Genomic DNA, 12,477 nt, shown 5'->3' with positions numbered 1-12,477 from the left:
GCTCTCTCTCTCTCTCGCTCTCTCTCTCTCTCGCTCTCTCTCTTGCTCTCTCTCGCTCTCTGTCTCTCGCTCTCTCTCACTCTCTCTCTCGCTCTCTCTCGCTCGCTCGCTCTCTCTCTCGCTCTCTCTCACTCTCGCTCTCGCTCTCTCTCTCTCGCTCTCTCTCGCTCTCTCTCTTGCTCTCTCTCTCTCTCTCTCTCTCGGCCATTGTTGAGGTTGAGATGTTTGGGCCCAAAATTTGGCACAAACTCCAGGATGAACTAATCAGATTTTGGACGTTAAAGGTCCCTGGTAACTCCCAAAATGCGGTTTGGGCCATTTCTCAAGAGTCCCAATGTTAATTCTGACGAAGGGTTCACATAAATGTTTAATAAATCAATAGATAAAATGATTAAGTGAAGACATCTTACGTCCAAAAGGTCAACGGTCAACTTCTCTGTGACAGTGTAAAAAAAAACACCATTCAACGCCATAACTCAGGAACAAACAATCCAACTAGTGTTTGTTTTGAAGATGGATGTAAAGTGCCACGTTTTGCCAAAAAATACACTTAATGCCTTTATATAAAATTGCTTCAAAGTCTTCTCATCACATTAGATGAGTCTGGACAGACATGGGTGTAATCTGCAGCTGGGCACGTTGGCGCTAATTCTCCTTTGTTGTTGTTGTGTTGTTGTTGTTGTGTTGTTGTGTTGTCACCTCCTCAGCCTCCGCCGTCCTATGAGGAGGTGATCAGGGAGAAGACACAGGAGCAGGTTCTCCCTCCTCCTCCTCCTCCTCCTCCTTCCTCCTCCTCCTCCTCCTCCTCATCTTCATCACGCCCAGCTTCTACGATAACCATCGCCACGCAGACTGACCCGGGATCTGCCCCTGAACCCCAGATCGTTCGGGACTCTCAGGGTGAGAGGGTGCTCATTTGGTTTTTGTTTTTTCGCTTGAGCTTTTTACTTTGTTAACCCTCGTGTTGTGCTTTTCCAGTGTTTTTGTCGCTTTTTCTGTTGTTTTTTTGTTTTTGTTTTTCTGATTTCTTTGTCACTTTTTCCGGCTTTTGGTGCTTGTTTTTATTTATTTTTTTTAAACCTGAGCTGGTTTAATAATAAGGTTTTACACTTATTTTTGGAATTCATGGTCAACAAACCTCATTTATATCAAATTATACATACGTTTTTAGTTAAAAGGCAGAAATTATGAATTATTTTGATTAATAGTTAAGAACACGAGGGTTAATATTACATCTGTCAATAGATTTTTCAATTTAAATTAACTGCATTAGTGTTCAGTAGTTAACGTGGGATTAATCGCTCGTTGTTTATGCTCTAAATGTACTTTTTATTTATATTTTCCCGGTTTTTAAACGCTCAAGACTGTAGATACTCTGGTGTTAACTACGTTCACATTGACAGTACATGATGCAAACAACTCTAGTCTTGTGGAGAGAAACATGTTGAAGGGCTTTGAAACTCAACTTTCTTTCCTTTTCTTTTCATGAGGTTTGTTTCTGCCGCCGTCCTCTCCCGTCTCGCCATCTCGTCTCAGTCTCTGCCGTAGGAGAAAGTCTCAGAGTTGTCCACAACGTCGCTGCTGTATTCCTTCCTGAAGTCCCAAACTACGTGTCGAAATCATTCATATTTAGTGTAGTTATTTATGTAAAATGTGTGTGTTTGTGTGCAGAAAGAAGACCAGTGAGACCACTACCGCCGCCTGTCCCTTTCCCTCGCAAACCGGCCGACGTTGCCAACGTCATCACTTCCAGCCAATCAGCACTACCCTCGGTTGACGGTGACGGCGTGGTACCAGACACACACCCGCTCACACACACCTCCGCTCACACACAGTGCTGCGACCTCTTCACTGACCCTTGCTCCCCTTTGAGCTCAACCTCTGGCGCTCAAACTGGCCAATGGGATAAGTCGTCAGCTGCTGTTGACGCGGCCGCTCTTCCCACCGCTTCCTCTCACGTGCCGTTGGAGCGTCCCAGGCCACGCCCCCGCCTGCGCTCCAGGCTCAGCGCGCCTGTCGGCAGCGACGTCAAAGTTCAGACTTTGGTGAAACTGCGAGAGGACGGTTTGGCCACGCTAGCGGCCCGCGCGGGAGCGGACGCCGCCAACCGGGACGTGAGTCAGGGGAAGTACCTCCAGGAGCTGCTCCAGGCCTTCAGCGCAGACGACTGGGGCTTCCCCGAGCGCCGCAGCGACAGCAGTGAGCACAGCCAATCGGAGAGCGGGGAGGAAGACGAGGGCGAGGAGGACGACGAGGACGAGGAGGACATGGCTACCCTGAAGGCGAGGATACAAGCCTTCGAGCAGCAGCAGGTGGCTGATGGGAGCTGTGCAGACGGTAAAACCAGAGACTTTGAGGTCGCAAACAGACCTGAACCCCGGCCACGCCCCCGTCTCCTGGGGCAACCAGCCAAATCCGTCCCTCCCACTGTCGCCCCAAAACCCAAAAATCTTTCTCATGCACCCAAACCATCCAGCAAAGATTTCTGGGAGGACGGGGGTTTGACAGTAGACACGGTGGACTCGGGTTGCACCAAAACGGACCCTCCAACAGCTTCTGGCGCCCTGAAATCTGCTCCAGCTTTGGTACCCGAACCCTGCACAAACACGGTAAAACCCGCAGTATCCCCCAAACCACAGTCTGCTAGAGAAACCCTCACGCCTGGAACCCCTTCCTCTGCCCCCGTTCCGGCCCCGAGGCCTCCTCCACCCAAACTCGCCCCCTCTGTCAGTGAGACTCCTTCCTCCGCCGACCCCAAACCTCCGCCCAGACCTCCAGTCGCCCCCAGGACCAGCCTAGGAGGACAACCCCAGGACAAGATCACGCCAGCTGGGCATGTCCCCCTAACTCCGCCCCCGAGACCCTCGTCGGAGGTCTGCAGTGGAGCGCCGACAGAGACTCAGGCCGGAGGTGATGAGACGCAGCAGTACGCTGCAAACCAAACTGGTGAGTGCTGTTAGTTTCTTTCAAGTCAGACAGTTGCTGGAAAGTTGGTTTTGTATTCAAAGTAATAAAGAAGTCATTAAATATTTTCTCTTGTGATATAATATTCAAACACTGTGACAAAGCCGCTGAAAAGATGAATGGATTACTCAATCGATTATTTTTATATCCAAAGAAATCCTCAGATTAAGCTTCTAAATAAGCTATTTTTCTGTGACTTATGTGTTATTAAAACAATACTTTTTGGGTGTTTGGTGACTGGTTATTGGGCCACACTAACTATTTGGCGACATAAACTTGGCCTTTTAGGGCTGTGTGATGTTTTCGCTCTTTTTAGACAGTTTGTAGAGTAAACGATTAACAGAGAAAGCAATCGATAATAAAAAATAATTGTCAATTTCAGCCTTAGATCTTAGATCTTAGGTAGAGTTTTTGTCCTACCAACTACAAAAGGAAAACTCCTATTAAATAAACGTTTTGTGAACAACTTCCAAGTGGATCTTTAACCAAAAATACCAGAGCTTCTACTCCAGTTCATGTGAAGGCAAATGTAAATTTTCAAGCCAAAAGGAATACTTGAAATTGATGGTGGTGGAAAATCTTCATGAAAAGGACAAGTTAGTGAAGTTAGTGAACAACCAAACACGTTACACACTGGACCTTTTGAAGTGGTCAGCAACGCAACTGTTTGACATGCAAAGTCAATATTTAGGCTTTAAAGTTCAGTGCAGAGACTCTCCGTGCTTTTAGGGTTTTATTAGACACAGTACACTTAGTTTTATTTGCAGACATAATTGGGATCTGTCATGTCAGACTAGGCAGAAAGGAAGAGTCACTTCCTCCGTCTGCGTCTTCAGTTCTCAGTCTTTTTCAGTCTTTTCCTTTTCTTCCAGTGTGAGCTGAGATGTTTAGTCTGAGATTACAAAGACACTCTGTTTAGTACTTAATAATGAGGCAATCAGAGACACTGACATCACAGTGTTTATATCACAGTGAATATGAGAGAGAAAGAGAGAGAGAGAGAGAGAGAGAGAGAGAGAGAGAGAGAGAGAGAGACTCCTTTAAGACTTCCAGCACTCCTTTATGTATTCAAACACTCGAGACTTTGTTCAAATATTGAACTAGTCGAGCTCAACAAAATCTCGCCGGATTCCCCAAAGTTTGCCTGAGAAACCGACTCAAATGCCGTTTTGTTTTCACTCTACCGTTCACTTCATCCCTCATTAACTCTGTGAATGGCTGAACGAGGCTAACGATGTGCAAATGTTAAAAACTGAATTTTACAGCTGCAAAAAGTACGATGGCATTCTGTAATTTATGGCCACAGTTTATGGTGATTGCATCTTAATTTATGGCCAGAACTAACTTAGAAGAACACAGTTCATCCACGATTAAAAATATACAGGCGTTGCTCTTTTTTTACAGCACACTTAATTTTCAAGTTAAATCAAAAGCTGCTAAATAAATCTGACCCCAGTATGTCCGTACAACATCAAAATGTACTTTCCTAGGAAGTAAATTGACATACAGTCCCTACGAAGCCTCACAGTGGTGATACCTGACAAAATAATCAACACTAGCAACCAATGCAGCAGCTTAGCAAATAAGTTCCTTCAACGACTCTGAGCTAAACGGAGCTTATCAGCAGCAGCTACACACTCGGGTTATCTGGTTGATAAGCAGTGTAAACAGGAAGCAGCACGCTTCCTCCGACCCTCATGTAAACAGATCAGCACAAGCTCACCAGCTGATTGAGACCAAACTTTAGACGTTAGTGCGCCCCACGGTTTGTTATTCTGTCTAAATTCAGCCTTGTTTTTTATTTTTATTTTTTATTTTCAGTGAAATTGAGAAGCGGCCGTCCAGGTGTCCCGACCAAACCGGCAGCACTGACATCACCACGCAGAGCCAGCGGTAAGTGTGTGTGTATCTGTGTGTGTGTGTGTGTGTGAGAGAGAGAAATAATATATTATTATATATATAATAATATAGTCTGGATCAACTTGATGCAATATAAACTGATTTTGAGTTGGATCAAAATATAGACAATAATTCCCTTAAGAGAAGCTGTGTGTGTGTGTGTGTGTGTGTGTGTGTGTGTGTGTGTGTGTGTGTGTGTGTGTGTGTGTGTGTGTGTGTGTGTGTGTGTGTGTGTGTGTGTGTGTGTGTGTGTGTGTGTGTGTGTGTGTGTGTGTGTGTGTGTGTGTGTGTGTGTGTGTGTGTGTGTGTGTGTTTTCAGCCAAGCCAACTGATTATTCAACTTGACAGATAATTCCCATCATGCAGCTCTTCAGGCTGCTTTATCGGTTGCTACATAGAGCGTTAGTGTTTAATAAATTAAGAGAAAGAGGAAAAAAATGACTTCACTGTGTCTGTTTTTGTTTTAGTAGTTTATTCTTTTACGTGTCTCCTAACTTTGTCTTCATTTTAAGCATTTAGTTACCTTCGTTACCTTGATAATCACCACCTTTAAATGGTCCCTAACTGTTAAAGTTGTCACTTTAGCATCTGATATGAGCAGTGACATGTGACCTGATGTCTGCTCTGCACCCCCAGCTCCAAGTGGTCTCCACCTGGCCCCCAAACCCACTGGCGTCTCGCCATCGCCTCCAGATTCAAACCCAGTCCCACCCAAACCCACAGCTGCTGCCCCGGCCATAGCCCACAGACCTTCAGGACCGGCCCTGGTTCAGAGCCCGGGCCTCAAACTACCGGCTCCAGCCCTGAGGAAAGGCCCCGTGATTCAGACCAAACCAGAAACCAGCAGCACTGCAAACCCAAGCTCCTCAGACCCTCCTCTCCCTCCGCGGTGAGGAAGAGATTTCTAACACTTCAGGAGGGGAATAATCCTTCAAACATGACTTCAATGTCCCATAAAAATAGAACATATTAGTTTTAATAATTAAAATTGTAATTGTTTACTTTCCCAGTTAGTTGCTTTGTAGATCTAGTCTGATTCCTTTCATAATTTGGATTATGCAGCATTATGAACATGTTAGAACTCTCCTTTTATTCTATTTTTTTAAAAGCTGTTGATTGGTGCCATAAATCAGTCTCCCACTTTCTTTCCAGGCCTTCAAGTGCGAAGCTCCTCCCCCTTCGTCCTCCACCAATCAAATCCACCCCTGGGCGACCGCCGCCTCCAGCCGTCACCTCAAATTCCTCATCCAACCAGACGACCCCTCCTCGCCCCAAAACTTGTCCCGCCCCCTCTGTTTCCCCAGCCGGCCAGTCTTCGTCTTCACAAACTACTCCGTCCTCTTCGTCTGTATCAGCCAATCAGAGGGCATCAAAGAGGGGACCACCTCTGCCCCCCCGCCCTAAACCTGGACACCCTCTCTATACCAGCTACGTGGTATGACAAAAAATCCTGAATTTTCCCTTAGTGGTCCCCTAATACTGTATCTGAAGTCTCTTTATATAGACCTTAGTGGTCCCTAATACTGTATCTGAAGCCTCATTTATATAAACCTCACACACACACACACACACACACACACACACACACACACACACACACACACACTCCTGTCATAGGTTTGATTTCCAAGGTCTTAATTTTCTAAATGTTGTCTCAGAAACAGGAAGTCCTGATCGTCCTGGACGACCCGAGCCCCCCAGAGCCTCCGCCAGGTGAAGGGAAGACTCAAACGTCTGTCATCAACCCGTCACAGTGTCTCCTAGACCTGGACATCCAACCAGAACCTGCTCCAGATCCGGACAACCAATCAAAATCGGCCTTGGAGGGCTTCAGCCTATCTGACTCCCAGGTATTAGAACAGCTAGTTAACCCCTGGTCTTACTACTCTTTAAAGCAATTACATTCAAATAACTTAACGTATCTTCTGGGAAAAGTAGTTCTTAATATGCTCCTTTTTTTTTTTAAATTAAAAGTTACTTTAAATGTAAGTCTACTACATTTAAAGGCTCTAGATATGTTTCCCACAAACACTCATAAGAGACAAAGAAATAACTTTAATTTAATTTATTTTTCTTGGTGTAGTCTATTCTTCCTGTGCACCCCACGGAGCAGAAGGAACCGCCCGACTCCCCCCCCGTCAGGTCAGACACACAACAACACACCCGACGTTTAACGGTACAGGAACTATTTCCTGGAAGCCTAGATGACATTTTGTGTGTGTGTGTGTGTGTGTGTGTGTGTGTGTGTGTGTGTGTGTGTGTGTGTGTGTGTGTGTGTGTGTGTGTGTGTGTGTGTGTGTGTGTGTGTGTGTGTGTGTGTGTGTGTGTGTGTGTGTGTGTGTGTGTGTGTGTGTGTGTGTGTGTGTGTGTGTGTGTGTGTACGTACGTGCATGCAGCGGTCCTCGGTGCGTCGCCTTGTTTGATTACGAGGGCGAGGACGACGACGAGCTCACCTTCTCCCAGGGTGACGTCATCGCCCTGCTGGAGATCATTGGACAAGAGTGGGGGCGGGGCCAGATCCACGGGCGAATCGGGATATTCCCCCTGAACTTTGCCGAGGTTGTGGAGCCGCCTCCGCAGCCGGCGCCGTCACCGGGGGAAACGGGAAAACCAACGGCCTCAGAGACCACCGCGACAAAAAGAACAGGTGAGCCGAAAAGTAAAAACAAACTGCTGAACTTCAGTCTTTTGGAATATCTCAGTGTCCTAAATGCACAGTTGGTTTTCATGTGTAAGCAGGCATCTGAACCATGGTTGCCTCTCATAATCCTTAAATTGCCTCCTTGAGTCCTCCACTTGCCTCCCTTCCTCGCATCCTAATCCCTCCCACAGAGGAGGCAAGGGAGAGACGCGAGGAGACAGGCAACATGGCAATGGGTTTTAGAGAGATGAGACGTCCTTTCCTCCGAAAAGTCACTTAAATACGTCAGCTGCATGGACGGAGTTAGCAACTCCTGCAGCTGCACAGCCTCTCTCTCTCTCTCTCTCTCTCTCTCTCTCTCTCTCTCATCATGTCCCTTATTTGCTCCTCCAAGGCAGCTGTATAGAGTGTCGTTCCTAATTCTGTTTAAATTGATCTAAAGTAAAAACCACATCAGCTAGAGCATTCATTCTTTTTGCAGCAGAGAGCCAAGGCTTCTGTCCTTTAGCGTTATTGCGTTACACGCTTACACGTTACGTGACCGTGTGACATCATTTCTATTGCAGATAAAACTAACCAACATTGTGATTTCTTTAAAATTGAATTTAATTGTGTTTTTTTGTCCACTACAGCACCAACAACTTCAAAGAGCCCCGACTCAGAGGTGAGGAGAAGGGTTAAGAGAAATCCAAATATTGTATATGTCGTATATATTTCGCTGTATTACGACTACAAATGAGACCGCCATGCGTTTATATTGTAGCCAGTTTAGACACTAGTCCTGTAATGCCGATGACGAAATCGGGGAATTGTTTCGGACAATGTTTCCGGACTCTGACATCAGACTTATTTTAATTTTTTACATTGTGATACAAGTCTTAAATGTCATCCATAAAACTCCTAAATTTAAGTTTGTGAAACCTGCAGAAACACAGATTTTTGTTGTTGTTTATATTCAGATTTTCTCATTTGTTTTGTATGAAATGCGCTTATTAGTGTATTAATTGTGCGCCGTTATTGTTGTGCTGAACCGGTTTGTTCAGACGGAGTGGGCCGTGGCTCTGTTCGACTTCCCCGGGCAGACTGCAGAGGACCTGTCCTTCCACAAGGGGGCGCTAATCCAGGTCACGCTGCACATCGATGCTGAGTGGAGGCGAGGCAGACTGGAGGGCAGGGAGGGGATCTACCCTGCTGCCTTCACACAAGCCTGCCAGGGTAACACACACACACACACACAAACACACACACAAACACACACAATCACACAGCACACACACAGCACACACACAGCAAACACAAACACTCTCACACACACACACACACACAGCACACACAATCACACACACACAGCACACAGCACACACACAGCAAACAAACACAGACACACAGACACACACACACACAGCTCACACAGCACACAGCACACATAGACACACACACAGCACACACACACACAATCACACACACACACACAGACACACACACACAGCACACAGACACACACACACAGCATACACATCACACACAATCACACACAACACATGCATAGTCTAATCAACTATAAAATACACGTGGTGGAAGTATCAGATACTTCAGTGGAAGTTCTATTCTATTATATAACAAATATATATATATATGTATATGTATGTGTGTATGTATGTATGTATATATATATATATATATATATATATGTGTGTTTGTGTATATATATATATATATATGTATTTATATATATATGTATTTATATATATGTATTTATATAAATGTTGTTGTTTTTTTGTGTCTTTTAACACCTGTTGTTGACAATAGTGTTAATGTGTTATCTGGAATTTTGTGAGTGAGCGCACACTCTAACCACAACTTCCTGTTCCTGTTTCCAGCTCAGCCAATCCCAGGCCAGAAGTCCGCGGTTAAAGGCGTGGCCAAGTTTGACTTCACAGCAGAAAGCGAGGATGAGCTCACGGTAAAGGTGCGTTTGGGTCCTGGGAAAGTTTAAAGACTCTCTGCACAGACTCGCTGTAGGTTTATGTAAAGATTTAACATTAATTTCGTGTTGTCCTCGGGTCAAACTGACCCGTTTTAAAGCGTTTTATATCTGAAAAAGGGATTACTTTCAACCAAATTGCCCATAAATAACATGGATTATTCCATACGAAATTTTCAGGTAAAATTAATGATTACTTTCATTGAATTTTTTGGGTGTTTTATTGAATCTTATAGAATTTGAATTATTTTGTTTAATGGTTTCCAAACAGTATCGGGACTAAACTTTGACATCTACCCATCTGAGATCCACTCAACATCCTCTGATCTTAACTATTAGTCAAAATAATTCATAATTTCTGCCTTTTTAACTAAAACCGTATGTCTAATTTGATAAAAAATGAGGTTTATTGACCATGAATTCCAAGAATAAGGATAAAACCTGTTATTAAACCAGCGCAGTTTTTTTTTTTAAAGCACCAAGAGCTGGAAAAGTGACAAATAAATCAGAAAAAGCAACAAAAACATTAGAAAAGCACCAAAAAAATTTAATTTTCACCTGGAAAGGTAAGTTCAAGGGTTAATGGGAAGACAACACGAGGGGTAAAGACTCTCTGCAAGGACTCGCTGTAGGTTTACGTAAAGATTTAACATTTATTTTGGCCTTTTAACCCTTGTGTTGTCTTCCCGTCAACCATGAAAAAAAGTCACTTTAAGTCCAACATTATCATCGCTTTTTTTGACATTTTTGTCCCTTTTTCAATGTTGTGGGTGCTTTTTGGAGTTTTTTTCCCAAAGTTTTTTGATATTTTTAATTTTGACATGTTTTAGCTAATTTCAACGTCCCATTTTTTGTGACAAAAAAAACAAAACATTAACTGAAAACAAGTCAATTTGACCCAAGGATAACATGAGGGTTACGTTGAGGAATGTTCATTTATCAATGAGGGCAAACTATCAGAACGGCAGTTTAAGTTTGTCTGTTTCATAGTGAAGCCGTTTTCTTACAATTGTTCTTTCTTCCTGTTTTCCTGTCCTCCTGTCCTCCTGTCTTCCTCCTGCAGGTTGGTGACATTATTACGCAGGTGGAGTTTGTGGACGAGCAGTGGATTCTGGGAGTTGTGGGCGGGAAGCGTGGGATTGTGCCTACAAACTACATTTCTCTTCTCTCATGAGGAAAACCCTGAAAACTAGGAAACTCCGGGAACAGGTTGGTGGGTTTTGAACTCTACACGGAGCGCTGGGAATACTGAACTCGGCTTCAACAGGGTTTCAACGTTTCCCCCAAAAACCTTTCGCGCAGGTTTTGGTTAAACAAAGGCCGCCTGCTCAGATTTTATTGGTAGTTCGGACCGTCTCTTGACAACGGGACGCACCTGCGCCGCCTTAACGACGGAGTAAAACTGACTTCACGCCAGTGATTTGCGTCTTCCTCTCTTCCATCTCTGTGCTCTGATTGGCTCCGTGGATTATATCCCACCTGGACTGGATTTGACTTTGTTTCTTTCTCTGACTGTTGGGTTCATTAGTCCAGACCAGTGGACGGTCCCAGAACATCAAAACCCCGAAGGTCCTGCGACTCACCTGTTCTCATCCTGCACTAATGGTTCAAATCCATCCGCATGACGGGCACGGATGGAAACATATAATCAGGATCGGACATTTTGCTTTAAACAGCCGCCGTTTGGTGACTTTTCCTCTTTTTGGGTCTGATTACAGATGTTTAACATAGACTGGTAAAAGTGTTATGCGTCAGATACATTTTCAAAATAAGAGGCCAGCTTGCAGTATTTGAACTGGGAAAAACACGTCAAGGTTTCAAGAGGAGGACTAATTCACTTTAAAGGGATATTTCAGATGTTTTGCAGTGTGGTGGTTGTGATTACGGTGTGATTGACGACTCTGGTTCTGGTTCCCCAAACTTTAACTCTGGCCCCAGTAGAGGTGGTATGAGTAACGTTCCTTATCTTGTAGATGAGGATGTCTTTCAATATTAACCTGAGGATACGATGCCTTCCAATACTGCAGGAGAGTATAGACAGACAGACAGCTAGATAGCCACCTCTCCTCAAAGCCGCCAGACTCCTTTTTATGACGAAAACATTTCACCTTGCAGAACCGTTTTCTCAAATGAGTCTGGCGGCTTTGAAGAGAGCCGAGATAACGGCTTCAGTTTCCCGTCGTAAACGGCCGTCTGACAGCCAGATAAAGCAGTGAAAATATTCTAAATATAGCGTAAAATTTAACTGAAACTGTATCGGTACTCTGAACGGGGGGCATGCGATGGATAAGGACCTCATACAACCCCAGTTCAAATGAATCTGCACTATCCCTTAAACTAACTCAGTCAAAACTTACATTTATCTTTAACATAGTGCACCGTGAACCTAAACCAGAGGAGAACTGAATATAGGAGCTTTGAGTCGGATGTTTGTCTGCTGATGCATGCTGGGAAGAAAACGCCACCTCTGGATTGGGTTGTTTCCTAAATGATTTTAACTTGTAGCGCTCAGCGGTCCGAGAGCCAAAAAAAATTGCCACTTTTAATTATAGGGAGACCCATTTTAGTTAAAATAAACTGTCAGAATGTTTTGTTTTAAGACTCTCTAGGTACCTTCAAAAGCTATTTTTAAAAGTTATGTGATGCACATATTTTCACTGATAAATACTTGTGTAGAAACTTTTGCCAAAAAGTTTTACATTCTCAAAGCTTTGAAGCTTAAACCAGATCACTTTACACAAATAACACTAAGGCTGGTCTTTATTGGTCATCTAGAGATAGGATAGGAATAAGAGCATGCAGCTCAATGAAAGCAAAGAAACATGAGTTATAAACAGAGTTTTAAATGAAGAGGTTATTAAAGATTAAAAAAATAAGCTTTACAAAACTTAAAAATCACTTTTCAAACAAAGACCTTAAAACATGTTTATATTTTGTAATATTTAAAGCTAAATGTCAAATACTGTAAATGCATAAGTCCCACAGGGTG

The 12,477-nt window shown here is 43.9% G+C and overlaps 1 protein-coding gene across 1 annotated transcript in view; it reads left to right on the top strand.

Annotated features, from left to right (window-relative positions):
- LOC117935195 (SH3 domain-containing protein 19-like) overlaps window positions 1-11,286 on the top strand; it is a 27,798-nt gene extending 16,512 nt beyond the window's left edge. The window contains exons 4-15 of the mRNA XM_034857333.1: window positions 708-900; window positions 1,672-2,946; window positions 4,786-4,857; window positions 5,500-5,752; window positions 6,016-6,298; window positions 6,522-6,713; window positions 6,947-7,005; window positions 7,260-7,510; window positions 8,137-8,168; window positions 8,548-8,719; window positions 9,385-9,473; window positions 10,552-11,286. Coding sequence (XP_034713224.1) covers window positions 708-900; window positions 1,672-2,946; window positions 4,786-4,857; window positions 5,500-5,752; window positions 6,016-6,298; window positions 6,522-6,713; window positions 6,947-7,005; window positions 7,260-7,510; window positions 8,137-8,168; window positions 8,548-8,719; window positions 9,385-9,473; window positions 10,552-10,662 — 2,982 coding nt within the window. The 3' untranslated portion in view covers window positions 10,663-11,286. The remainder of the gene's footprint in view (window positions 1-707; window positions 901-1,671; window positions 2,947-4,785; window positions 4,858-5,499; window positions 5,753-6,015; window positions 6,299-6,521; window positions 6,714-6,946; window positions 7,006-7,259; window positions 7,511-8,136; window positions 8,169-8,547; window positions 8,720-9,384; window positions 9,474-10,551) is intronic.
- The last annotated feature ends 1,191 nt before the right edge of the window (window positions 11,287-12,477 follow it).

This window comes from Etheostoma cragini, chromosome 19 (assembly GCF_013103735.1).
Source record: "Etheostoma cragini isolate CJK2018 chromosome 19, CSU_Ecrag_1.0, whole genome shotgun sequence".
Lineage (NCBI taxonomy): Eukaryota > Metazoa > Chordata > Actinopteri > Perciformes > Percidae > Etheostoma > Etheostoma cragini.
This window is presented reverse-complemented; position numbering and strand designations above follow the sequence as displayed.